Below are 27,869 nucleotides of genomic sequence, written 5' to 3'. Positions count from 1 at the left end.
TTCACAGGTTTTTTCGTTGACCTGGATTTATTCAAGGCCAATGAGGAGAAAGCTGCTGAAATGGTACGATGTAGCAATCATATGGTAAAAAATGAAGAAGAGGACATTAGTTTAGCTGGTGAAGAAGAAGATGCAAATCTGATGGTCAAGTTGAAATTTCTTACTTACAAGGTAATGCAGTTCATTAACAATGAGTTGATGTCACGCTTGCTGTTTGTGTGTTGAAACTGGTCGTTCTGCTGCTACTAGGGGCATATTTTTTCAAGTTGTAGTTATCTTTTTTTAATTCAATTGTTTTATATCAAAATGCATGGCTCATGCAGAATAGAGCAGTGGATGAAATAGGTTTCCAATATTTTGTGATTACCAACTATAACCAAAACAATTAGCTTATATGATACTGGAACCAAAGTTGGCCGCTCGGAGATGGTTAGATACCTTCCTAGTCTCAACCACAAATGTTGCTGACCAGGGATTCATAGTATGAGAAATCAGAGTTTGTGGATTCCAAAGGCGGAGTGTGTCTCAAGGCTAAAACTTTAAGGAAATGACGAAGGGGTACCGCCAGATGTGGAACCTGCTACTTAATTTTTTTTAAAAGCTTAGGTGATACTGCATTAATCATGTCAATGTAGGGTAATCTTCCGATTTTGTAATTTGATGCCCTTGACGGAGGCTGGGCTGATGAGGGCGGTCAAACAGGACCGGCAGGCTTCTAGGCTAGCAAGCTTATGAAGAAATGGTGCATATGTCACCTTAGGCGAATCCCACATCGAAATGGGAGAGGAAAGTAAAGAGCCTTATGAGGCATGACATAAGTTCACATGGTATGCGCGCTTTTGGGGCTCAAGATGGCGTAGCCCAAAAAGACAAATCCGTGCGGACCTAGGCCCAAAGAGGACAATACGTACCATGTGCTTGGGTCGTGACAAATATGGTATCAGAGCCGAATCTCCCTCAGTACGTTGGTGAGGCAAACCTCAGCGAGGACACTGAGTCCTAAGGGGTGAATGTGATGCCCATGACAGAGGGCGGGCTGATGAGGGCGGGTCAAGCAGGACTGACAGGCTTCTTGGCTAGCAAGCTTCTGAAGAAAGGGTGCACATGTCACCTTAGGCGAATCCTACCTCAGAATGGGAGAGGAAAGTGAAAAGCCATATAAGGCATGAATTAAGTTCACATGGTATGCGCGCTTTTGGGGCTCGAGGTGGTGTAGCCCGAAAGACAAACCCGTACGAGCCTAGGTCCAAAGCGGACAATACGTGCCATGGGTTTGGGTCGCGACAAATATGGTATCAATTATAAAAAAATTGCAGAAAGATGGTGTGTGGAAATAGGATTCAAATAACGAAGCTCCATGATCTTAAAACATGAAGGAATATTTTCTTATGGACACAGTAGCAAGACAGCCACGGGGCTTTTTTTTCAACCTGTTTAGTTTTCCATTTATCTTATCTCCTTGTATCCCCTGACGGTAAGTGTGAAAAAGAATTTTGACAAGGTTAGAAGGATTTTTTTGTGGAATGGAAACAAAGAAAAGAGAGCCTTTCATCGGGTAAAATGGGATAGGGTGATTGAAGGTAAAAGAAAAGGTGGACTCGGAATTGAAAACATGAATTTACATAATCAACGCTTACCAACGATATGGTTGTGGAGATATGACAAGGAGATTAGGAGGTTGTGGAGAAGAGTGATCTCTCCTAAGTACTGTAAACACTAAACAGAGAGTTTGATTACACGTAATATCGATTCACATGCTTTGTGTCTATGGAAACACATTTGCAGTTTATGGCCGGAGTTCGAAGCTTATACAAAAGTTAATGTTGGATATGTCTGGAATTAGGGGTGGCAAATGAGCGGGTTGGGCTGAATTTGGGCGGGTCAAGATGGGTTAGGTCAATAAATGGGTCATTGCCCAACCCAGCCCAAAGTGTACTTGGGCTAAAGATGGGCTGGGTCAAGATGGGCTAAACAGTGGGTCATGGCCCAACCCGCCCAACTTGACCTATATTTTAGAACCATGCTCATCTTGCATAAGCAAAGCCTTTTACCTTTTATACACCTATGTATAAAAGGTAAATAAATACTATTAGTATTCTGAGAATCAAAAATATATTTTCTTAAATAACAAATTAGTATTTAAAATGTGTAAGTTAAAAAATATTTTGTGGGTAAGGGTTGGGGTGGGTGGGTGGTGTAGAAAAACAAAAAAATGAAAAACAGAAAATTGAAAATACAAAAAAGTAAAAAAAAAAAAATAAAATTTTGAGGGGGTTTGCGCGGGGTGGATGAGTGGTGTAGAAAAACGAAAAACAGAAAATAGAAAATTAAAAATACAAAAAAAAAAAAAGATTGAGGGGGTTTGCGGTGGGTGGGGGTGCAGAAAACGAAAAAACAGAAAAGTGAAAATACAAAAAAAAAAAAAAGGAAAATTGGGGCAACTAAGTAAATTTCTGGATAAGTTGTGTTAAGATCCCTTTGTTTTGGGTGAGCTTCATGGGTTGTATTTGGGCTACTTCATGAGTCAGAATGGACTATAAAAAATAATGGGTTAACTTGGGCTCAGCCCAAATAGACCCATGAGCTAAAATGTTTATAGCCCAACCATTAATCTCTAGGCGGATTCGGTGGGTTGGATGGATTTGGGCTCAAATTGCCACCCCTAGCTAGAATACAAGATTCTGGTAGGATTCCGAGAATGGTCATACTCTCTTATGATAGCATGCAATGATCTTTTTAGCTTCTCAAAGCGTTGTTTCTGAATCTTGGAATGGAAGCAGCTGGTGCATAAACTTTAGAAGACTTTGATTTGACTGGGAAGTACAAAGGACGGCCCTTTTGTTAATAGAGCTGAAGCAGGTTTGAGTAAATGCAGAAGAAGATCATCTTAGTTGGAGGTGGCAACAGAAATTCTTTTCAGTGTCTCATGCTGTAGACAGTGGAACAAAGAGCTGCCCAGTAATCTCAGTTGCCACAAACAGTTATGGAAAACCATATGCCCCTCACAAGGTAGCATGTTTGATGTGGCGGCTCACTCACGATGCTTCTCTTACTCAAAGAGACTTGAAGCGACCGGGAATGATGATGTGGCAGATGCTATTTGTGTAACAAGGAGGAAGAGAACAACAATCATCTTTTGAACAGCTGCACAGTAGCAAAACAACTATGGAGCCTTTTCTTCAACCTGTTCAGTCTGCCATTTGTGATGCCTTGTTCTCTGTAACATTTGCTGTTAGGTAAGGGCTGTGGTGGTATTAGAAAGTCTCTGAAAAGAAAATGGAACAGAGTGCCAGCTTGTGTCTATTTGGTCACGTGGGGAGAGGAATATCAGGTTTTTTGAAGGGAAAGACAACCTGGTAAAGTTGCGAAGGTACAGATGTTTGTGGTTTTTGTCTTTGTAGTGCAGCATTCGAGATGTAAGTGATGAAGAAAGCTGTTAGAGTTCATCAGCTCACTACGGGATTAGAGTTTCTTTTTGTGTACAGATGTGATCCCTTCTTTTCGTTCTTGTGGAAGGAATCCCAGAACTGGTAACTCACAAGCATTATCTTAGTGCTTGGCTGTTGTCATTTATAGAATTACTACATTAACAGTTTCCAAAAAAAGAAGAGATGAAGTAAGAACGATGGAGAAGTAATGCCATATACTCGCACATGCTTGTTGGCTTCCCAAAAGAGGAGCTGCTTGTGTACTGGGTTTCTAGTACTACGTATGCATTTTTGGGCCTTCTGACCTAAATGTATATCATATCTATATCTCCTAGCTGGTATTGACAAAGTCTTGGGTTGTACATGAAGGATAAAGAAATGATGTGAACACGAGCACTTAAAGGTGCGCCAAATGTTGATGAAGTTGGAAGCCGACCACATAGACCAAGGCTCAAATTTTTGTGGAGGCAAAAAATAAAATTAAGCGATTTCCATCTCAAGTGTTTGTGAGTAGAGTTTTGCGGTGTTTGTACTTGTGGGAGAATGCTAGTGCTAGTGGAATATAGAGGGACACACAAGTTGCTTTAAACACCACAAAATGACGTAAAGGCGAGGAAGGGGTTAGATACAGAGTTCATGGTTAAGATCACATAGCTGGAAGCAGGATGTGCCTAACCCTTCCTCTATGGGGTTCTTTATATGTTGAGCCCGCGAAGTGAATTAAAATAGTGAAAGTGACAGTAGCGGAAACTCAATTTTATTTTTTTGTAAAGTAATATGATACTTGGTTCTGCTGTCCACTTAATAAGATAAAAATTCTGAACATAATTGGTTAGCATGCTATGTTGCATTGAAAGTTATCACATGTTGAGCAAAGAAATTTCGTGTTATATTTGTTTCTTTACTGTGCAGTTGAGAACTTTTCTGATCCGTGATGGCTTGTCGACTCTTTTAAAAGAAGGTCCCTCTGCTTACAGTGATTATTACCTGAGGTGAGGTTCATCTTGTTGGTCCTTTGTTCTTCAATTGTCAACATCTGGTTTGGATTCCTTGGTGGCTTCATATGTGTTCTGTCTGCATTTCAATTTGTTGGATAAAGAGCTGCTGCTACATTGTAGGTCGACATAATTCAATAATTATAAGTTGTTCCATTCACATCTTAATTGGTCTTTTAAGGAGTGTTTATCGTCACATAATTAAGTGCTACAGTCTTAAATGAATTATCTAAATTTTCTGAAATGCTCATAATGATCTGTCATGATCAGCCTTCACTTTATGGTATTCTACAGCCATATTTTTATTGAATTTAGCAGGTTAGTAAACTTTTGTTGAATTTCTAGTTTTGAGATCTTATATGTCCAACACATTCTCAAAAATAAAAAAATCATTCTCAGAAGATCTTATATGTCCAATCTGGCTAGTGTAACTACTGTGAATCTAGACTTCATTATTTTGTATAGTTGTGTATAACCCAAGTCGTTGAGGGTGTCTCTAACAAAATCTTCCCTTTGTTCGTGTGTTGGGACTATCAGCCTGTATTTACATTCTCAAGCTTGTGTTTCTATGGCCGACTTGATTCAGTGATACAATGATATGTTTCGAGTGCATTTCTTCTCAAAAAGAGAGAGTGCTGTTCTACTTATCAGAAAAAGAAAAGAAAAAGAGAATTTTCTGGATGTACTTTCTCATCAATCCTCAATGATAAATGATAACGCATATTAATCTCTATAACAATATTATCTATCTAGGCAAATGAACAATTGGAATACTTCAGCAGCCAAGCGACAGGAACTCAGCAAGATGCTTGATGAATTGTAATACTAAATGAAGTTATGATTTTCTATGATGAGTCACTTTTATTTTTCCAGTGTAGCATCTTACGAGGACTATATTCTCCAGGGCAGTATATATGCACAGAAAATATGGGAACAAACCATTATCATCATCCACAGCCCCAAGTGAAGCTAACACTTGCTTGTAAACCTTTCCTTATTAAAAAAAACATACCTAAGTGAAGCTGAGCCCTTCCTTGAACAATATGCAAAACGTAGTCCACAAAATCAGGCTTTGATCGGATCTGCTGGAAATTTTGTCAAAGTTGAAGATTTCATTGCCATTGTTGAAGGACAAGATGAAGAGGGTGGTCTCGAGCCTGAGAAAGATATGGTTGCGAAGAATGAGGGTCTCATTGTTTTCTTTCCAGGTAAGATAGAACTGGTTTTGAATTTCCAGACTGTATACAATATCTGAATCTTTATGGTGGTTCATGTTCTCTAGCAATTTGCTTGTAGTTGCTGATATAAACCCTGGAGTCTTTTATGTTTTTTGTACGTAATGCACCTTTTTTGTTTATAGAACGCCCTGCAAGTATTAAATAATGCATTCTTTTTTACACGCAATGCTAAATTGCAGGAATACCAGGTTGTGCTAAATCTGCTATTTGTGAGGAAATACTGAATGCTTCAGCAGGGTTTGGAGATGATCGACCAGTTCATAGTTTAATGGGTGATCTTATTAAAGAAGGTGATTTTCATCATCTTTTGGGATGTTCCTTATTTATAAATGAATTTGATTTTGCATGTCCATGTATCTTGTGCTGTTAGGTTGTGTCGTCAGTATATCATATATTCCCTCCATCACGTCTTGTAAGTATTTGACAAGCACAGGGTTTAATATGTGAATTATCTTTATATATTGAAGCAGTAATGATGGAAGAATATCTTTAAAGTAATGGTTGAAAGTTAGTTGATGAAAAAACCACATCAAATTTTAATAAGTTAGAATAGTTTAAGGGATTTGAATTCTTAAAATTTTTATAGAGGTAGAAGGGCGTTAAAATTTTTGGGAAATCCCATAATGGAATGAATTTTGAATAAACTGAGACATATGGAATATCTATTAGTTGTTCTGACAAGCATTTACTTTGAATACAGGTGGGAACTAATTGAAAAAAGTTGTACTTAGAACTAAATGGATTATGATCTGGTTCCTTCTTGCCAGAAACATCTGATTCTTGGATCTTCCATTAAAAATCTCCCTCTTTTCCTTGCTTGATGGACATAGCTTTTCCTTAGATAATAAAGTTTGATATCTGTACGTCCATCATATTAATAGGTTATTGGCAAAAAGTTGCTGATGAATGCCGAAGAAAACCTAACTCAATCATGCTTGCTGACAAGAATGCACCAAATGAGAAAGTATGGAGACAGGTAATTTTTGTAACTGTTCCCGGGTAGTACAAATCTTCTAACACAATTTTGAATTTAACGCACTTGTTAAGGTTATTTTCAGTTCCAAATTAACATAAAATGTAGTGGTTGTGCTTCAAATCATGATATCGCACAAGATTACAAAGTATAGTTGTATCAGATCTCTGTACTTTGCGTACAACTTTTTATAATGCCACAGAATGCATATAAAGAACTTGAGTTTTTAAGGTTATTTCAGTTCGGAAATAACATTAGATGTAGTGGTAGCTTCAAATCATGATATCCAGATTTGCTCACAGGGTTTTAAATCTCATCTTTGCAGATTGAGAAGATGTGCCTAAGCACCAATGCATCTGCTATTCCAGTTGTACCTGATTCAGAAGGTCTTGAGAGATGGTTCTTTTGTAGTTTCTGTTGCTTACATTTTCGATAACCTGTTATGCTGCTTCTCATGCAAGTTTGCTTTAATTTACGAAAAGCTGGGTCAAATGATTTGGTAATTCACCCAGTCTGGTGGCTTCATTTTGCATTTCTTACTATGTTTATTCAGATTTGTGTTATTGACAATTCTAGTTTGTTGGTGAGTGAAAAATTATGTCTGATTCAGGTGGAAACATGACAAATGCTTCCCGACCTCTGAGCTCTGACTTTGCAGTTCTCTTGTCTGTTTAACTTAGAGTGATGAAAACTCTATCATCTTGTTATATGCTTTTGTTTCTTGGAGATGAGGCAGATACTTCCCACCTACACTCCTGGCTTTGCATTTGTGTTATCTTTAACTTAGACTGGTGAAACTCGGTATCATCTTGCTGTATATTTTTGTTTCTTGGGGAACAATTATTGGATAAATGCTTCATGTTGCTTGCACAAAATGATGTTTTAGATTACCTTTCTTTATAGTTAGTGATATTGGTAGTGGTAGTAAGAGAATTGCATGTTTGAAAGTTCATTTCTTTTTTCTTGGGTTCATACTAATCTATGTGTATCCTACTGCCTGGCTAATCATGCAGGAACTGAAATCAATCCATTCTCTGTTGATGCACTTGCGGTTTTTATATTCCGAGTACTTCACCGAGCTAATCATCCGGTACTTAACTCTTCATTACTCCGTCCTTGTAAACTGCTCTCGCCCATTTACTCCATTCAACTTGGATATTGATGCCTCAGACCTCTCTTTTATGCTTGATCCTGAAGGGAAATCTTGACAAGTCATCTCCAAATGCTGGATGTGTGCTGCTAATGTTTTATCACCTTTATGAGGGAAAGGTGCAGATTCTTATTCAGCTGACAAGATTATCTGAGATCTTTCTCTGTACGAACTGTTAGTTGACGAAGTAAATAAATAAACAAACATGGGATCTGTATCTGATTCTGTTGGTTCATTTTTCACTCAGAGTCGTCAGGAGTTCGAGAGTGAGCTTATTGAACGTTTTGCTCACTTGTCAGGATGCCTCTACTGAAACCTGAAAGGTTAGTAAGACTTCTTTCTTCTGAACCCCCTTAATGATGTTGGCCTCTTCAGCTTGATTTGAGAAAAAAGAGGTGTGTAAATAATTGATTAAGGCTATAACATTTGATTTGATATTATAAGTGAATCCTCTTCATAATCGTTCTTGATTCCGTGCTATTGAGTGTGATATTTGTAATGCAATTTTGAACAAGAGGGTTTTGGTGTAATTTCATATGCTAGGGGAAGCGTGCATAATGTTGCAGAACTTGAGTGGAAGTACTTGAAATTTCTCCGAATTTATCTCTCCATAGTTTGTCTTAGTATTATGATACCTATCAAATAAAAGACTTGAAAGGTTAATTCTCATATTCCTTGACAAACAACAACCTAAAGTCATTCAGAACAATGATGAACGTTTGTAAAGTATCTAAAGTGATTCTAATGGATATATTAATATAATCCCAAACATTGAATGTCTACATTTATTGGTGAGGTCTTTTCCAATTTAGGGCTAGGTTGTTCGATTGAAGTATTTGTTTGGTCATAAGACTCATTTTAGAAGAAAATGGAATTTGTTCTTATTTTCCCAGCCAGATGGAAAGGACAACCCTTGTTGTTGTATAAGACATGATGTCACGACCCCGGTTCGCCCTCCGTGATCCATCGTGACGGCACCTAGTCTCTATGACTAGGTAAGCCTAACAAATGCGGAATATAAACAATAATTGCGGAAGAAAAAACTAAAACCGGAATAATAAAAATAAACAGTGTTTAAGGTGCCGCTCGGCACATACAATAACAACTCTCGAAGCTAACAAAATTCCCAAAACCCGGAATCTCACAAATCACAAGCTATGAAATACATAAGAAGCTCTAACTCCGGAAATATCTAAACAAGGGATAATACTGAAGGGACTATACTTATTACAGAAGATAGAAAGGGACTCCTCGGTCTGCGGACGTAGCAGATATACCTCGAAGTCTCTATAGAACGCCTCCTCCCAAGGATGATAGAACTGAGTGGAAAATACCTGGATCTGCATAACAAAAATGTGCAGAAGAGTAGCATGAGCACACCACGGTGGTGCCCAGTAAGTATCAAGACTAACCTCGGTGGAGTAGTAATGAGGAACAGTCGAGACACCTACCGGTCTAATAAACAGTGCAATGATAGGAACAACGGAACATGATATATATTTATATAAAGACTGTACAAAGCGACCATCAATGCTACAATCACAATAAGGGGAAAGAACAACAAGTAACAACAAAAATATTAAGAATGATGACACATAGGAACGGCAAAAAAACTCATCCCAAATCCTACAGTCACAATACAGTAAAGGGAAAACAAAACAATAACTCAGATCTTACAACGGTGTTCACATCAGGTCTTATCCAAAATTTACCACGAATTACCGAATCTCGGACAATTACAACTCATGAGTCCCAGTACCTGAAATCTAACCACTGGCATCTCGTGCCCTCATCAGCCTCACAGTCACACTGACAACTCATCTCACAACTTCCACGAGACAAAGTTCATATAGGTAAACGTACCATAATCACAATATATGAACAAACAGAAATGCCCTCAGGCCATCACAAATACTCACAATCAACCCCTGACATAGCCCACCTTGTTCCGCCACGTGCAAATAATAACATAATAAGTGCCCGCCTTGTTTCGCCACACGTGCATCATAATGTTCCCATTTTATTTTGCCACATGCGCAACCCACATATAAGCATATATACATATCCCGCCTTGTTACGCCGCATGTGCAATATATCAATAGTAGCAATAGCACGGCAGAAACCTCGTGCGACCCCACAACAACAACCGCATGGCAGAAACCTCATGCATCACAATATCAATAAGCGCACGAAAGAAACCTCGTGCATCACAATATCAATAACCGCACGGCAGAAACCTCGTGCATCACAATATCAATAACCACACAGCAGAAACCTAGTGCATCAACACCCCAAGTACAACAGCAACAATAACAATGTCACGACCCAATTCCCAAACCCGGTCGTGATGGCACCTCTCGTGAAGACGAGGCCAGCCAACTAGCCCAATTCGTCTTTTCAAAAATAATTTAAACATGAATAAACAGCTAAAACATGACTTAATAATATTAATTAGCGGAATTATAACCCCACACGGCCCTAACCTATCCGAAACTCACCCGAGCTCCTCGGGACCGCATACGAACATACTAACACGTCACATATGATCATTCAAACTTAGTTGCACTCTCAAAACACCAAAACTAACATCAAAACACCATACTTACATCGGATTCAAGCCTAAGTTCTTCTAAAACTTCTGAAACACGCATTTGATCAACAACCCAAACAAATCACCTCCGAATAACCTGAAATTTTGCACACACATCCCAAATCACCTAATGAAGCTACAGCAACTCTCGGAATTCCATTCCGACCCTCGGATCAAAATCTCACCTATCAACCGGAATTCGCCAAAATACTAACTTTGCCAATTCAAGCCTAATTCTACATCGGACCTCCAAATTGACTTCCGATCACACTCCTAAGTCACAAATCATCACCCGAAGCTAACCGAATCATCGGAATCCACATCCGAGCCCTCTAACTCATAGGTCAACATCCGGTTGACTTTTCCAAAACAAGTCTTCCTTAAAGAGACTAAGTGTCTCATTTCCTTCCAAAAATCAACCCAATTCAACTCGTTTACACAAGACACTGATAATAAAACATAACGAAGCAGGAAATGGGGGAAATAGAGCGGTTCTCACGAGACGACGGGTCGGGTCGTCACATCCTCCCCAACTTAAACAAACGCTCATCCTCGAGCGTACCCAGAGTTGTCCTAGAAGCCAACCAATAGCTGAATGACCTTACCAAGCATATACCCCACGTCACCCTATCTCGCATAGGTCCGATAACACAACATAGCTGAAATTTCACAATCCATCTAGTCCATAAACCATAGAACCACATTGCACTTTCTGAAATCATACACAAGATCAGAACCTCACATCTATACTCAGAATAAGCCCCAACCAGCTGTAATAACCCATACCTGCAACCTCAGGTGCAATCATATGATATACTACATAACCCAAACACTCGAAACGATAACTTCTATTCACAGCAGGTGCCCACAACACCCGAATACCGGTAGAAAACCTCTTATCAACTAAGGTCTTATTCTAACACTTTCATATACTGCCAACGATAAATGAAACACGCAATAAACCGTAACCATTTCTCAGATCAACCATTCATGAAGCCACTTCCCTTTTGACTAATACCACAGCAGATTCCGAGCCGAACCTCGATATTATCTTTCCAACAAGCTGAAATCAAATCCGTTCGTATTCATTAGTGACCCCAACGATCACCTCGAATCCAACACACCACTCTGGTGATATGACACCTCAATACAGGCCTAAGCCACAACTTGCATAATACGCGCTCCAATAAGAAACGGTCTGAACATACTCAAATCATGAAAAATGACTCAAACGAAAGAGTTGTACCTCAAGCTCATCAGTACCATCACAACACAAGGCTGAGACCCCGTCTCACATCANTTAGAATCGTTACCCAATCGATGCCCCTGAAAAACTCTCCAAATCTCGCTCAAATCCGAGCTCCCAAGCTTGAGTTTTGGTAAAAATGGCTAAACCCTCGTTTTTGAAATGTTATATCTGCCCAGGTATTTATTGCATCGCGAACGCGGAGGAAGTCTCGCGTTCGCGAAGAAGAAAAATGAAGGCTGCTCAATTATGCTTCGCGAACGCGGAAGAGAAATTATTGTCGCCCAGAAATTGCTCTTCGCGAACGCGAAGTAGGAGACGCGAACGCGAAGGGCGAACATTGCAAAGCTACGTGAACGCGACTTAAGGCATGCGAACGCGATGAGGAAAAATAGTCACAGCCCTCAGGGCCAAATAATGCTACGCGAACGCGAGGGCTGGGATGCGAACGCGAAGGGAAAAAAAGGTAAAGCTTCGCGAACGCGGGGGCATTAACGCGAACGCGAAGAAGGATAGGTCTGCAACAGACCTGAAGCAAAAATCTGCAATTTTTAACAACTTAAAATGCTCCGTTGAGCATCCGAAACACACCCGAGGCCCCCGGGACCTCAACCAAACCTACGGACATATCCCACAAAATCATTCAAACTTGTACCAATCCTTAAACCACCTAAAACAACGTCGGAAACTCGAATTAATCAAGGATTTAAGCCTAAGAACTTCAAATTCCCTCAAAATACGCTTTCAATCAAAAACCTAACCAAAACACGTCCGAATTACCTGAAATTTTGCACACACATCCCAAATGACATGACGGAGCTACTGCAACTTCCGGAGTTCCATTCCGACCCTCGGATCAAAATCTCACTATCGAACCGGAAACTTCAAAATTCGACCTTTCGGCATTTCAAGCCTAAATTACCTACGGACCTCCAAAACATAATCCGACCACGCTCCTAACCCCGAAATCACCTAACGAAGCTAACGGAACCATCGGATTTCCATTCCGAGGCCGTCTTCATACTGTTCCGACTACGGTCAATCTTCCAATACTTAAGCTCTCATTTAGGGACTAAGTGTCCCAAAACTCGCCGAAACCCATAACCGAGCATCCCGGCAAATCAAAATAGCAGAAATAAACTTGGGAAAACAGTGAATAGGGGATCGGGGCGTAAATTCCAAAAACGACCGGTCGGGTCGTTACACATGATGACTCAAAGGTTCTGCATAGTATCATCATATATTGATGTTTGACATGCATCTGAGTTCTGACTGGCATTCAATGATCAAGTACAGTTTCACAATGTAGCCAAACTGGTTGTTTGTGCTTTCACCTAATCACTAAGTTTCATTAACTAGAGTGAATATAGCTCTAATTTAGTTAAGCTTAAATTCTAACTCATACAATATATCAAACAGCCTTCCAAAATTTGAAGGAGATTGCTAAATTTGAACACAAACTCCAATATCGTCGCCGTACTTTCTTCACGGCCAAAAAGAAAAAAGAGCAAAGATTAAGGAAAAGAAAAAGATGAAAGTGGGTGTTATCTATAAATCCAATTGTTTTGTATAAAGCTGGGGTTTTGAGTACATGTATGCTAATTACAGCGAGCTGTGTGTTCCACAATGTTCAACCCTAGAGGATATTAACACAACTAGAAGTTTCAGTGATATAGCTTATTGATGAAGTTGTGTCACCATCTCATTGAATAGCTTAAGCTGTTAGAGGGAGCAAGCACAATTTTATTTTATTAATTATGTCTTCAACATGCTCCTTCACGTGCGGGCTTGATTCCTTTTTCACGGCAAGCACGTGGAAATTCTTGTTGATAATGGGTGGCGTTGAACCCAGGACCTCTGGCTCTTAAACCATGTTGGAGTTGTTTAACCATCTCATCGAAAAGCTTAAGCTATTAGAGAGAGCACACTTTTATTTTCTTAAATATGTCTTCACCACTTATCTATAGCAATTCAACCAACAAAATGCCGCAGGTAATGTTGGAATCTGATAATATTCTACTATCATGTCAGATGACTTCCTTAATATCGTTAAAGTCTGTGCTCTGTTGGCATTGCTGTCGGCGGTATTTGGTATTTGACCTGTGTAGTTTGAAACTGTTTCCATTCTAGGACATGTTGGTCTTCCCTTGTTCATTTTCTTTACTTGCTGTTGATATTGTTATGATCATATGAAGGTCTCCTTTACCAGATTCTGTGAGGTCTATTATTGAGGATGGAATCAATCTGTACAAGCTTCACAAGAACAAACATCGAAGGTAAGTGTTACATTCAGATACTGTCAAAATGTGTAGTTAATGAGTTCCTCCACACCCTCTCCCCGTTTTTGCATTTGAGTTATAGTGTTCATGATGAGAAATAGTATTATGCCTTCCTATATGTTGCACCATATGGAGCTCTCTCTATTACATCCTCAGCTTAGATATTTTCAAAGTAAAAGTGTATGTTGAAGCAATTATGAGTTGCTTTTGAAAATTCCACTTCTTTCTCCAGAATGCGTTATTGAAAGTAAGGATATTATGTGTGACAACTTTCTTCCAACTTCTTCATACGAGAGGCTTCAACTCTTTTGACTTTGTGATGACTGCGTTCTGTTATGATGCATAGAGGTCTTGATAGTTAATGGTTAGCTGAATAATTCTGGTCGGTGGAGAAAATTAAAAAAATATTACAGCTTACAACAGTTATTCTGCCAGTCCAAATATTGGACCTTAATTCTCTCTTTCTTTGGGCGCAATACTTTTCTTATTCCTTTAGTCGATTGAATATGATGAGCCGTTCCATTTGTTGTTTGTCTGTTGATTATTGCTTTGCTGTCAACTTTAGGATGGTTTGTATGATCCAAAGCGGCACAGATTTGGGGTTGATCAGGGGTAACAGAAATTTAGGGCTTAAGGGTTCTATGATTCTTAATGGCACTGGGAAGTTTCCAGCGTCATATGGCCAGGAATAAGATGGATATCAGGGGCTTATAGGCTGGAAAAGCATTAGTGAAAATCTGATATGTTCATTGATTTCCAGTGTCCTGACTCTACTGAGTAGTCTGAGCATGATCCAGAGCTATGAAACTCCTTTTTACGATTCTGCTTTTGTTGTATTGCTTTTGCCTAATGATAACTTTTTATTCCACATTTATGTATGTATACACACACCACGTGCGCATGTATACACAAATATAGTGCACTAAATTTATTGCAACATGAATATGAATTTGTCTGCATGTTTCAGTAGGTTTAAGACCACTTATATGCTTTTTCTTTTGGGGCTATAAGATCTGTTTTCCCAACAATGTAGAATCCTCGAACAATCCTCCTCCCCCCCTCCCCCTCCCCCCCCCAAAACCCAAAAGGCAAAATAAAAGAAAGTTGTGTTAAATAAACTTGTTAGGTTTATGATATTAGTAGTTGGAGGACAAGAAAATGTTTGGTTACACATTGATAAAGTTCATTTTTGTGTATTTGAGTGAAAAAGCTAAGTTCACCCACCATTCTATATATACAAGTTTTCTCTTGATTAAAAATGTTCTAAGGTAATGGTGTTTCCAGTTGATTGATTGTTACTAATGAGTTTTTCTCGTTGTGTGGGATTTTTTACATTCAATCCTGTAGATTGGAGTCTACAAAAGGGACATATGCAAAAGAGAGGGTGAAATGGGAGAAGCAATTGAGGGATATTCTACTTGGAAATGCCGACTATCTCAATTCAATACAGGTAAGTTTGTGCAGCTTAGCTCAGTGCTGTTAGATCTCTCAAGGCACGTAATTCTCTGATCTTACCTTCCACTGGAAATAAAATTATGATTGCTATAATGTTATTCAAGCCCGCCCTTCGCTTCAGATGTTACCCATGACACGTAGATGTACTACATGCATACATTATTTGAATTGACGTACCTGTGTAGTAATTGTGTGGTAAAGATTGGGGTACTTCGTGTGGGTTCTTCAAATACGCCAAAAATCAGCAACAAATTTGGCGCCATACCAGATACATAGACTCACCCGTATAGGATATATATATACCCGTAAACGAGTCCATATAACATAGCCAATGACAAAGCACAGAAGCTTCTTTACCTGCGCTGTTTGCACAGATGTGTTTTTCTGTATGTAACTCTTCTTTGACATGGGGAGGCTGTAGGGATTTGGAGGAAAGAGTGGCTTAGGTAGGAAGCCATGTCTGTAGAAAAAGAATGAATTACTTGCCTTAAGTGAGCTGGTATGCCAAAGAAGATCATACATGCTGCATGAGCAACGCCTTTCTGTTATTGGGGTTAGTTGGATGATTCAATATTCCATGATCAGCAACACCCCCTCCCCCGCCCCCTCCTCTGTCCCCAGGAACCCCGAGGCGCAGAAGAGTAGTGACAGTTCGAAAGAAATCGGCCACATTTTGGTAGGAGAATATTTGGCTAGTGATTCTGCAAACTTCTATTTCAGGTTCCATTTGAATTTGCTGTTAAAGAAGTCCTGGAACAACTGAGAGCTATTGCGAGGGCCGAGTATGCAGCGCCTACTTCTGAGAAGAGGAAGCTAGGATCTATTGTGTTTGCTGCTGTCAGCCTCCCAGTTCCAGAAATTCTTGGTCTTCTGAATGATGTAAGTGAATTTCCAAATTTATAAGTTGCACTTGTGGAGTCTTTGATGACTGGAAATTTTGTTTCTTGCTAGTTGTAGTTAGTGGTCTATGCTCTTATCATACCTGAGGGTTTGTGCACAAAACAATATATTATTCCTTGTGGCTAAATTGTTTTCTTGGCAGGTTGAAGAGAATGATAGTCTTTCTTGTTTATCTGTTTGTTGCCTTCTGTGTCGTTCAATTAATAATCTCTTTATCCGAGAAAAGCAAATATTCTGCTTCCGCTCTATTGTCCTCTCAATCTTAGTGATTTCCTATCTCATCTGAAATTTCTGCATTTCGTTTAAAAGTCCTTCATGTGAATAAAGTATTCGCATAAAGGACCCGACTATGTTATCTCATGCTTCTCATTATTTTGTGGACAGCTAGCCCAGAAAGATCCGAAAGTTGGTGATTTCTTGAAGGACAAAAGCTTAGAGAGCTGCATTCAGAAGGCCCATTTGACCTTGGCTCACAAGAGAAGTCACGGTGTCACTGCAGTTGCCAAATACGCTGCCTTTCTTGACCAAAAGGTGCCGGTAGAGTTGGCTGCTTTGTTGTTCTCTGAAAAACTTGCTGCACTAGAAGCTGAGCCTGGCTCTGTTGAAGGTGAAAAGGTCAATTCCGAAAACCAATGGCCTCATGTCACAGTATGGACTGGCGAAGGAGTTGCAGCCAGAGAAGCCAATACACTGCCACAATTACTTTCACAAGGGAAGGCTACTCGAATTGATATAAATCCACCAGTCACTATAACTGGCACTCTCGAATTCTTTTGAATTCTACCTGTAACAATTTTGTAGGATCTTATGCTTTTGGTGGAAACATTTTCTTTTTAATTTTTTTTTTGCAAGGGTGTGGCCTAAGTCAATGAAGTGGGTTAGAACCATGAGGTCTCATGTTCAATTCCCAACGGAAACAAAAAACACTAGATGACTTCTTCCTATCTATCCAAGCCTTGGTGGATAGAGTTATTTGATACCTGTTGCTGGTGGGAGGTAGCAGGTATTCCGTGGAATTAGTCGAGGTGTGCGCAAGCTGGTACCATGGTTATTTAAAAAACAGTTTTGCAGGATAGAGTTAGATTTAGAGAAATGTATAATGTCTATGCATTCTAGAGCTGCAGGTACTTTGACGCTGCAGGTAGCAGATTATTGAATAAAAGAAACTATTTTCTACCGGTGTCTTAATATATTAGTTCTCTTCTTTCTTGATGTGTCTGTGTTGATCCTGCGTTTGCTTAATATGGAGTGTTAAAGTTATATCCCTGTTGAGACTTTGCTCAATTGCGTTTGGTTGCAACTGTGAGTGAAGATGCTAACCATTTGGACATTGAAATTTGGCATACGAAACATCATTTAAGGATTGGTGGCATGGAAATAAGAAATACTCTGCTGAATATAATCAATTATGCAATGGAAAACACACTTGTGATATTTTAATCATGAGGCCGAGGTATTACTACATAGTTGACGTTGACGGTTGACACCTAAATTGAAAAAAAAATTACAGAACTACTATGATTTAATATGCCACGCAAAAGCATTAATCTGTACTTTTTTCTTTTTCTTTTCTTTATTGCCGCTCTTTTTCTCATTTTTTTTTCTTCAGAGATGAATTGTTTCTCGTGCGCCGGACTGTTTAAGAAAATGCCAAAGAAGAGAGAGCCCATTTCTGGTATATAATAATCCTACATATTTAAATTGATTCTCCTTCTTGTTTCTTTCTTGTGTAAACCGAATATCGTGGGAAAAGCTTTACTCTATGAACCAAGTCTTTCTGACGAGGCACTAGCTTTCTTTTTTTAATCCCTGATTAGCATTTTCTTTCACTGAGTAATGGGCGGATATTTTAACATAAGTGGATATGGGACACAGAAAGAATAGATTCGGGTGTTCCTGAGTCAAGTGATTCTTCTCCAAGGGATGGTCGGAGGAGTAAGAATTCGAGGAAATAAAAGAAAATATGTAGCAATTGATTGGATAGCGGCTCAATTCCTAGGGCAGCGAACCATAAAAATGAAGAAGCTTTCCATAATCTTTTAATTTTTGCATGTGTGTTTATGGCAAAGTTATGTCATTTTACTTATTCGGATGATCTTGAGCCTGCCCTTAATTTGACTTGTTTTTTTTCATATGCGAAGAAATCTTGTTTATGTTGAATCATATATTCACATGTTGCCTTATTTGTTTGAGACCCAGTAGTGGGATTTCACAGGTTGTTGTTGTTGTTGTTGTTGTTATTGTTATTGTTGCCTTATTTGTTTGAGGTGGAAGCATTTGCGCGTGGAGATAATTTCATATTTAGGGCTGTTAATTTTTTTTAGGAGGAAGATGCTACTTGGACTTTATAAATTCTTGGACATGAAATGTTTAACAAAAAAATAGAAGAATATTATTTTAATTAACTCAGATTGGTTGATTGAATAAAATTCACTGGCAAGGACCAGTAAAAACTAAATATTAATTTTTCTGCTAAGGTAAAATATGGTCTGTAAAAATTTAGATAGATTGAAAACTATCCCTTTTTTAATAGAAGAATTAACCCGATTAGCTACTCACTCAATCACAATATGACCGGCTACTTGTGTCAAGATCCCTTTTGTATACCCGGAAGCATTAGAGATAAAATAAAATTCTTTTTAACGATAATTGTATGTTAAAGTCCATATGTATATCTTATGAGAACTTGTGGCCCGTGTCTTAGCTGAAGGTAGGAAGATGATTCAATTGAATCCCCTTCGTCTTGAAATTACGCTGTATAAGTACGCTGAATATACACTGTTTAATCCCATTAAAAATAAGGGAAGCTTCTTTGTATAGCACTTTTGCATTTTCTTGAATTTCCTTGTTAGGATTACCTTTGCGAGGCTAGTCTGATAGGATTTTTGTCTGAGACAGTTAGTGGCAATGTTGTATCTTACTACTATTTCGTTTTTCATAGTGCCGGGTCTATTTACTGGCTATCGCTTTTGCTTTGCATTTATTTTCTGGTTTTCATGATGTTATTTTCCTATGGGGTATCTGTTGGATATGGTCTCTTTTCCTCTTCTTTAGTCGAGGGTCTTTTGGAAACAACCTCTCTACTCCCTTGGGGTAGGGGTTTGACCTGTTCAAAAAGTAAAGGGAAGATAAATGTCACGTTCAGAGGAAGGTTCATAGAAAAGTGCTTAGGAAATTATCAGATGACTTTTCTTCCAACAATTGGACCAATGAGAAGCTGAATGCTGAAAATAGTGTATGTCATTTTGTTGACATTTTGTTAGTATTTCTACTCTTGATATGTTAAAACCATTACATTGGTTTCTGTTATAGTCATACCTTTCCCTGTGTGACATAAGGCTAAGAACTCAATAATATACCTTATGGAGTCTGTTAATATTGCAGGATCTAGTAACATTGTTGCAAAAACTTTTACATTGGAGGAATTAGCCAATGCAACCAGAAACTTTCGAGATGATTGTCGTCTCGGACAAGGAGGCAGTAGAAGAGTATATAAGGGGCATATTGACGAACAGGTTAGCCGCAAAACATACTCGTGCACCTTTCTGAGATGAGCTCAGCTCCGAATACTGATATACATATATATTGTTTTTGTTCTGTTTTACTTTTGTGATGGGACGCTCGTTTGAGTTTATTTTCACAAGAGAAATCAAAATCAAAGCATCTTCCCATTATGTTGGCCATTTCTGGAGGTGATCCATACAAGTTTGGTTCTATTATGCACTTTTACTATGCTTTTTCCCCTTAACAATTAGATGAAACAGAGTACAACAACAACAAATTCAGTGCAATCCCACAGGTGGGATTGTGTATGCAGATTTTAAACCTATCCAGCGAAGGTAGAGAGGTTGTTTCCAATAAAAGGAGAAGAAAGGAAGCACTAGCAACAAACAGTAACAAACATCATAATAAATTAGACGGAACAGAGTAAATAAATCAAAATAGTACACTAGGATCATTTGTTAGTTATTCGTATGTTTCTTTGTAGAATAGACTTCATGGATTTGAATTATGACACTGCAGGTTGTTGCCATCAAACAGGTTGATCAAAATGGCAACAGGAAATTTCTTGTTGAAGTGTTGATGTTAAATCTGTTACACCATCCTAATATTGTACATCTAATCGGCTACTGTGCTGACGGAGATCATAGACTTCTGGTTTACAAATACGTGCCGCTAGGATCATTAAAAGACTATATTCATGGTAAATTATCACACTATTTGATTACTACTTCAGATAAAGATAACGGGCAGCCCGGTGTACTAAGCTCTCGCTATGCGCGGGGTTTAGGGAAGGGCCGGATCACAAGGGTCTATTATACGCAGCTTTACCTACATTTTTGCAAGAGATTGTTTCCATCGCTCGAACCCATAACCTCCTCATCAGATGACAACAACTTTACCAGTTACGTCAAGGTTCCCCTTCCTATTTCAAATAAAGATATGGTTTTAAAATTTATTGATTTATGTGCAGATTCTTCACCTGGTAAGAAACAACTTGATTGGGACACTAGAATGAAAATTGCTATTGAAGTAGCAAAGGGATTGGAATTCTTACATGATATAGCACAGCCACCTGTAATACACCGTAATATCAACTGCTCTAATATCTTGCTTGATGAGGGATATCAAGCCAAGATATCTGGTTTTAGCTTGGCCAAACTAGGGCCTATAGGCGGCAAACGCCATGTATACGTGAAATTCCAGGGCGCGATTGGGTATAGTGCACCTGAGTATGTCATGACTGGTGAGTTGAGTGTAAAGTCGGATATTTACAGCTTTGGAATTGTCCTTCTGGAGATCCTTACTGGGAGAAAAGCAATAGAAAATTCAACAGATGGAGAAGAGTACAATCTGGTTGAATGGGTAAGATATTTTTGCTCTTATAATAATTCTCAAAACTTCAATGAGATTGATTTTTTTTCCTTTCCCCTAAAATTCTTCCTGAGCCGGGGGTTTGTTGGAAACAGCCTCTCTATCCTCACAAGGTAGAGGTAAGGTCTGCGTACATACAACTTTCCCCACACCCCACAGTGTAGGATAATACTGGGTATTTTGTTGTTGTTGTTGTTGTTGTGTTTCCCTATAATTCTTGTTGAAGTTAGTTCCACTACATTCAGAGAAATGGTGGACTCTTAAAAAATACCCGTGAGTGCGTGTCGGATCCTTCAAAAATGCACGTGTCGAGTCATCCAAAAGTAGTGCATTTTTGGAGGATTTGACACGGGTACAGCTGTATTTCTGGAGAGTCTGAGCAGCATATCTTTAAGAACGAATTGTTTTTAATTAACCAACTTGGTTTCTGCTATACAAATTTGTGCTACTTTTAGTTTTCTGATGTAAACATTGATATTTTTCATGTCAGGCAAGTCCATTGATCAAAGATCAGAAATTCTCTGAAATGGCAGATCCAACGCTTCAAGGCAATTATCCAGCAAAAGGTTTACAACAAGCTCTTATAGTCGCAGAAATGTGTGTTCAAGAGCAACCTACAAAACGTCCCGCCATAGCAGAGGTGGTCACATTTTTGACTCACATTGCTTCAGGAAAGTATGATTCTGAAAGTCAGGATGTTCAAAACGCAACCTAAACATCTCCTAATGCTCGTCGAGAATGTGGGCAATTAGTGATTGCAGGCTAGGTTAAAAAGAATCTGAACTAGCACAAGCAGCAACAACAACAACAAACTCAGTGTAATTTCACGAGTGGGTCTGGGGAGAGTAGTGTATACGCAGACCTTACCCCTATCTTTAAGAAGATAGAGAGGTTGTTTCCGGTAGACCATCAGCTCAGGTAGAACCTCTGCTCAGGAAAGATCTGAACTAGCATAAGCATTTCGTCAAAATTTTGTCGATACAATGAAGATAGTAGTAAAGCTTGTTATCCTCAATAGTCTATTATTTTATGAACTAACACATGTATGTATTCTGAAACAAGATATGATACAGGAATATGAACATATACATGGAAACTTCGATATTTTCTATGTGTTTTTGAACAATTTGATATGAGCAAACTCTAAAAGCATCAGAAAGTCTGTAATGGCTTGTCACTAGTGCCCAAGGGCGGAGCTAGAGTGTCAGATACAGGTTCGGCTGAACTCAATAGCTTTTGTTCATACTTTAATTTATTTATTTTTTTAAAAAAATTCATTGAATATGTATAAATATATAATTTAGAACCTAGTAATTTAATAGGATTGTGACGCCGAACCCATAAGCTTTAAATCCTAGTTCCGCATTTGCTAGTGACTATGAATAAACTCAGAAGTGAAGTTATAGAAGGTGTTTTGCTAAGCTTATTAGTTGGTCAAACTAGCTTATAAGCACTTTTTGGTTTATCTACGCGTTTGGTAAACATCCAAAGTGCTTATAAGCCAAGTACTTAAAAGCTAAAATCAGTCATAAGCCATAAGTTGGTCACCCCCAATTTATGACTTTTCAGCTTATAAGCACTTTTAGTTGGACCAAGATTTTTACTAGTTTATCCTTAATAATATTTTTTAATTTACAAAATATTTTTCCCAAATAATTTTTTTAATTTTCTCTTCATTCCATATTCGTTGTTTATCATTTTCTCTACAAAGAAACTTTCTATTCATAATCTTCTGTAAAATTGTAAGGGTATTTAGAGGGTGTTTGGCTAAGCTTATAAGTTGGTCAAACTAGCTTATAAGCACTTTTCGGCTTATCTACGCGTTTGGTAAAGCTAAAAGTGCTTATAAGCCGAGTGCTTATAAGTCAAAAATAAGCCAAAAGCCATAAGTTGGTCACCCCCAACTTATGAATTTTTAGTTTATAAGACCTTTAGGTTTGACCAAAATTTTTACTATTTTATCCTTAAAATATTCATTTCTTGAACAAAACTCCTACATCGATACTCACTGCCTCAAATATTTTGTCTTATTTAGGTTTATTTTTTACTGAGAAACTTTTGTCAATTTATTAATTATTATAACTTATGATTATATGCTTATCATAAAAATTATCTTATCTAAGCACAATTGTATTTAAAATAAAATGACAAATAAAATATTTTGTATTTATCGATCTGGAATCTACAATTTTAAAGAAATTACGCCCTTATAAGTGCAAACAGTTCTAAGGCTATTTAAGTCATTTTAACAGAAAAAGAACTTATCAGCACTTTTTTATCAAATACTACAGCAACTTATTATCAATTTCAGCACTTGTACCAAATCACGTAACTGCTTATGTCACGACCCAAACCCCGGTCGTGATGGCGCCCAACACATTGCTAGGCAAGCCCGACCATTTACACAACCTTAGCCAAATAATCTATATAAATAAATAAATTTTCACTGCTAAAATACCAAATTAAATGCGAAATTTTTGTAATAATCTCTAACATTTGAAAATCCCAAAATAAAAACAAAGTACTAATCAACCCACAGAATCTGGTGTCACGAACATGAGCCTCTAGAAACAGATTATTCACCTATTACAAGTCCGACTAAGAAAAATATACGAATAAAATAATAAAAGATAGAAGGGAGAGATCAAGGCTGCGAACGCCATGCAGCTACCTCGATACTCCCGGATATTTACTGCTCCGCTAAACAAGTCCTCACTCACCCTGTGGTGTACCTGAATCTGCACACAAGGTGCAGGGAGTATTGTGAGTACTTCCAACCCAGAAAGTAATAAATATAAATAAAGTCTGAGGATAAGAAATCCTAAATAAACACAAAGTAAAACTATAAATACAACAACGTGGACCAATAGCATAATACAGTAAACATTAAAAACAGTTATAATAAAGTCACACCAGAATGAGAATAAATAACAATTAAATATGCAATGCAACACATAAACCGGTACCTCCAGTACCCCGCTACCCCGCGCTGCGGCCGTGCAGCCCGCTCCATTTATTTAACGTCGACGGCGCTCATTGGGGGTGTGCAGACTCCGGGAGGGGCCCCTTACGGCCCAAGCACAATAATAAGCCATCTCGTGGCATCAAACAGGCCCTTGGCCTCATATCAATATCACTATAATACTGCTGCGGCGTGCAGCCCGATCCGATACTCAGTCCAAAAATCACACAATAGTATAAAAATATTCAGCCAAACTTTATTTAAAAAATTAACTTAATTTCTAATTTAAGAAAAAGGCCGAAATTTCAAACACAGTATTAAATACCAGGACTGAGTTTAATATTTATAAATGGTAGAAAACTATTAAAATAATCCCTGGAGGATTCAAGTAGTTGGCACGAAGCCCAATTATGACAATTAATCCATTTTTATAAGGATATTACAAATCTACAATCAATAGGTACCAATTTTATTAAGCGGGACGGACCAAGTCAAGTCCCTGACGGTGCTCTACCCATGCCCGTTATCCGGCGTGCAAGTCACCTCACATAGCACTACGTTGTGCAAATTCGGGGTTTCAAACCCTCAACACAGCATTTACATTTATTACTAACCTCAAGCCGACCAAAAGTCCTAGCTTGCTATGCCCTTGCCTTTCGAATTCACCTCTTCGCGCGTCGAATCTGACAAAACCACAAACGAATACGTTACTATGCTAAGGGAATATAACCCAATCGAAAAGACTCGAAAAACATCGAAAATCACAAAGTTGGCAAAACCCGAGCCCCGGGCCCACTTCTCGAAAAATTATAAAATTCACATCACCGGATCCTTATCTCGCCACGAGTCCATGCATATAAAGAACACCAAAATCAGAGTCCAAATGACCCCTCAAATTCCCATTTTTGTTCTCTTAGGTTTCAACCCCTAAACAACCATTTTTGACCTTAATTCCTTGAGTTTTCAGTGAAATTTCATGTATTTGCATGATAAAATTGTGTTCTAAGTCCAAGAATGCTTACCTGATCGAAGTCCTTGAATTCCTCTTCAAAATCGCTCAAGAACACCCCAAGTCCCGAAGTCAAAATATGTGTTTTTGTAAATATTCCGCGAAGGGAATTAAAACCCTTTCTGACCAGTTATTTCCGCATCTGCGGCTACATAGACGCATTTGCGACTTATGCTTTTGCGATGGGGAGCCGCTTCTGCGGACAAGACCGCTTCTGCGTTACTAGACTGCTTCTGCGGTCTCGCATCTGCCGATTCCTTTTACGCAGGTGCGGTTCCTTTAGCTTCCAAAATTCCTCATTGCGGTCCTACTGTCGCATCCGCGACTCCGCAGATGCTGTCAGCATCTCCGCACCTGCGATGCCTGTCGCTTCTGCGGTTCTGACTCGCTTCTGCGGTACCTGCGCTTCTGCGGTCCCATTTCCGCAGGAGCGAAAATACCAGAAGCAGCACAGGTTCTGCAATCTCCTAAGTTCAAAACTTCCCGTTAGCCATCCGAAATCACCCCGAGGCCCTCGGCCTCAACCAAAAATACAAAACATGATCCAATACCTTCAAACTTGCTCCAATCATTAAAACACCTCACCCAACACTAAACATCATTTCTCAATCGAATTCAAGCCTAAGTTCTTCTAAAACTTCCGAAACACGCATTCGATCAGAAACCCAACCAAAACACCTTCCGAATGACTGAAATTTTTGCACACACATCCAAAATCACCTATCGAAGCTACAGCAACTCTCGGAATCTCATTCCGACCCCCGGATCAAAATCTCACCTACCAACCGGAATTCGCCAAAATACTAAACTTCGGCCAATTCAAGCGCTAATTATACACCGAACCTCTAAAAATCAATTCCGATCGCACTCCTAAGTCACAATATCCCCCGAAGCTAACCAAATCATCGAATTCAAAATCCGAGCCCTCTAACACAAAAGTCAACATCCGTGACTTTCCAAATTAAGCCTTCTTAAAAAGAGACTAAGTGGTCTCATTTCCTTATCAAAACCATTCCAACCAACTCTAACACATCAAATACTGATAAATGAAACATGAAGAAGCTAACATGGGGAAACGGGCGGTAACTCACGTGACGAGCGGGTCGGGTGTCACATCCTCCCCAACTTAAACAAACGCTCGTTCCTCGAGCGGTTCAAGAAAACATACCTGAAGTCTCAATAGGTGAGGATATCTGCTCCGCAATCTGTCTCCTGCTCGGTCTCCCGTAAGCCTCCTCCACAGGCTGACCTCTCCATTGCACTTTCACTGATGCAACATCTTTGGATCTAACTTCGAACCTGACGATCTCAAAATGGCTGCTGGCTCTACCTCAATAATCAAGTCACCCTCCAGCTGAACTATACCTGAAATCTAAACGTGGGACGGGTCCCAATGACTTCCGGGACATAGACACATGAAAAATGGATGCACGCCCGACAAGCTAGTGGCAAGGCAAGCTCATAAGCACCTCCCCGATCCTCACTAAGTACCTAAAAAGGCCAAAAATGAACCACGGACTGCAGCTTCCTTTCTTCCAAATGCTCATAAACACCCTTTGTGTGGGTGAACACCTTCCAGCAAGAACCTTCTATCTCAATCATAAAAGATAATCTCGAACCTTTCCTGTCTGCATAGCTCTTTTGTCTCGACTGGTGCTGTACGCGGAGTCTCTCCTGAATCACCTTCACCTCTCCAATGCCATCCTGAACGCAAATCTGTCCCCAACAACCTAGCCTCCCCGGGCTCGAACCAACCAACTGAGATCTACACCGCCTCCCATACAAGGCCTCATACGTGCCATCTGAATGCTGGACCTGATAGCTATTTGTTGTAGGCAAACTCTGCAAAGCGGTAGAAAACAGATCCCATGACATCCAAAATCATAACATCAGGCACAGTAACATATCCTCCAATGTCTGATGTGCGTCTCGGACTGCCCGTCTGTCTGAGGGTGAGAAGCTTGTGCTCAACTGCACTTGAGTACGCCAACTCTCGCTGAACCACTGCCAAAACTTGAGAGGTGAAACTGAGTGCCCCGATCTGATATGATGGAAACTGGGACACCCATGTCAAATCGAACTTATCTTCCGAATATGATCTCTGCACCAACCGCTCTAAAGAAATAAGTAGTTGACAAACCGAAGAAGTGCGTCGGACTTGGTCAGCCTGTCTACATCACCGCAAATAGCATCAAAATTTCTCAGAAGTCCGTGGGAGTCCGGTAAAAATCCATAGTGATCCTCTCCCCACTTCCACTCATGGACAAGGAACTCATCTGCTGATGTAGCCACCGGTCTCTGCAATGCTGCATATTTCACTTGCTGATCAAGTGTAAAGACACACGCGGCTACATACTCCACAATATCTCTCTTCATCCTCCGCACCAATAGTGTTGTCCTAAAGATGCCTATACATCTTTTGCGGCCCCGGATGAAATGGAATACCGCGAGCTATGGGCCCTCCTCCTAATATCAATCCCCGAAGCCCCAGTCCACACTTGGGCACGCAAATTCGGCCTGCATCCTCAACACACCATCATCTCCAATGGGTTCGACATCCCTGGCATCAATATGCTGATATGCCCTGTCGCTTAAAGGACAGAGCAAACTGCGGATCATGTTACTGACACCCTGATGCGGTCATATAAGGAACGACCGAGAAAGACACACAAAGCCAAGCACTCGACTGGGCTCTGAAATATCTTAAGTCTCACCATCAATCGGTTGGCACAAGGCCTGACATCACTGCAATGGCCTTTCCTACTGGAA

At 39.4% G+C, this 27,869-nt stretch overlaps 1 protein-coding gene and 1 pseudogene across 3 annotated transcripts; both read left to right on the top strand.

Annotated features, from left to right (window-relative positions):
• Positions 1–17,430, top strand: part of LOC109229859 — a 44,731-nt pseudogene extending 27,301 nt beyond the window's left edge.
• LOC109228754 (serine/threonine-protein kinase CDL1-like) lies at positions 19,042–22,240 on the top strand. 3 transcript variants are annotated; one of them, XM_019393950.1, is made up of 4 exons: positions 19,057–19,489; positions 19,639–19,946; positions 20,278–21,120; positions 21,620–22,240. In XM_019393950.1, the coding sequence occupies exons 3-4, from the start codon at positions 20,338–20,340 to the stop codon at positions 21,842–21,844; spliced, it is 1,008 nt and encodes a 335-aa protein (XP_019249495.1). In that variant the 5' UTR covers positions 19,057–19,489; positions 19,639–19,946; positions 20,278–20,337; the 3' UTR covers positions 21,845–22,240. The 3 variants fall into 3 exon arrangements, with proteins under 3 accessions (XP_019249494.1, XP_019249495.1, XP_019249493.1); XM_019393949.1 differs by having other exon boundaries at positions 19,042–19,489; positions 19,639–21,120; XM_019393948.1 differs by lacking the exon at positions 19,057–19,489 and having other exon boundaries at positions 19,518–19,769.

This window comes from Nicotiana attenuata, chromosome 7 (genome assembly GCF_001879085.1).
Source record: "Nicotiana attenuata strain UT chromosome 7, NIATTr2, whole genome shotgun sequence".
Classification (NCBI taxonomy): domain Eukaryota; kingdom Viridiplantae; phylum Streptophyta; class Magnoliopsida; order Solanales; family Solanaceae; genus Nicotiana; species Nicotiana attenuata.
Note: the sequence above shows the minus strand (reverse complement) of the source record. Positions and strands in the feature narration are given on the sequence as shown.

Excerpts from the sequence above, each read along its gene's own strand:
- LOC109228754 (XM_019393948.1), top strand. The coding sequence starts at position 19,617 with ATGGAGTCTGTTAATATTGCAGGATCTAGTAACATTGTTGCAAAAACT. Across the intron at positions 19,770-20,277 it reads AGGGGCATATTGACGAACAG|GTTGTTGCCATCAAACAGGT; the intron begins GTTAGCCGCAAA and ends ATGACACTGCAG. Across the intron at positions 21,121-21,619 it reads AGTACAATCTGGTTGAATGG|GCAAGTCCATTGATCAAAGA; the intron begins GTAAGATATTTT and ends TTTTCATGTCAG.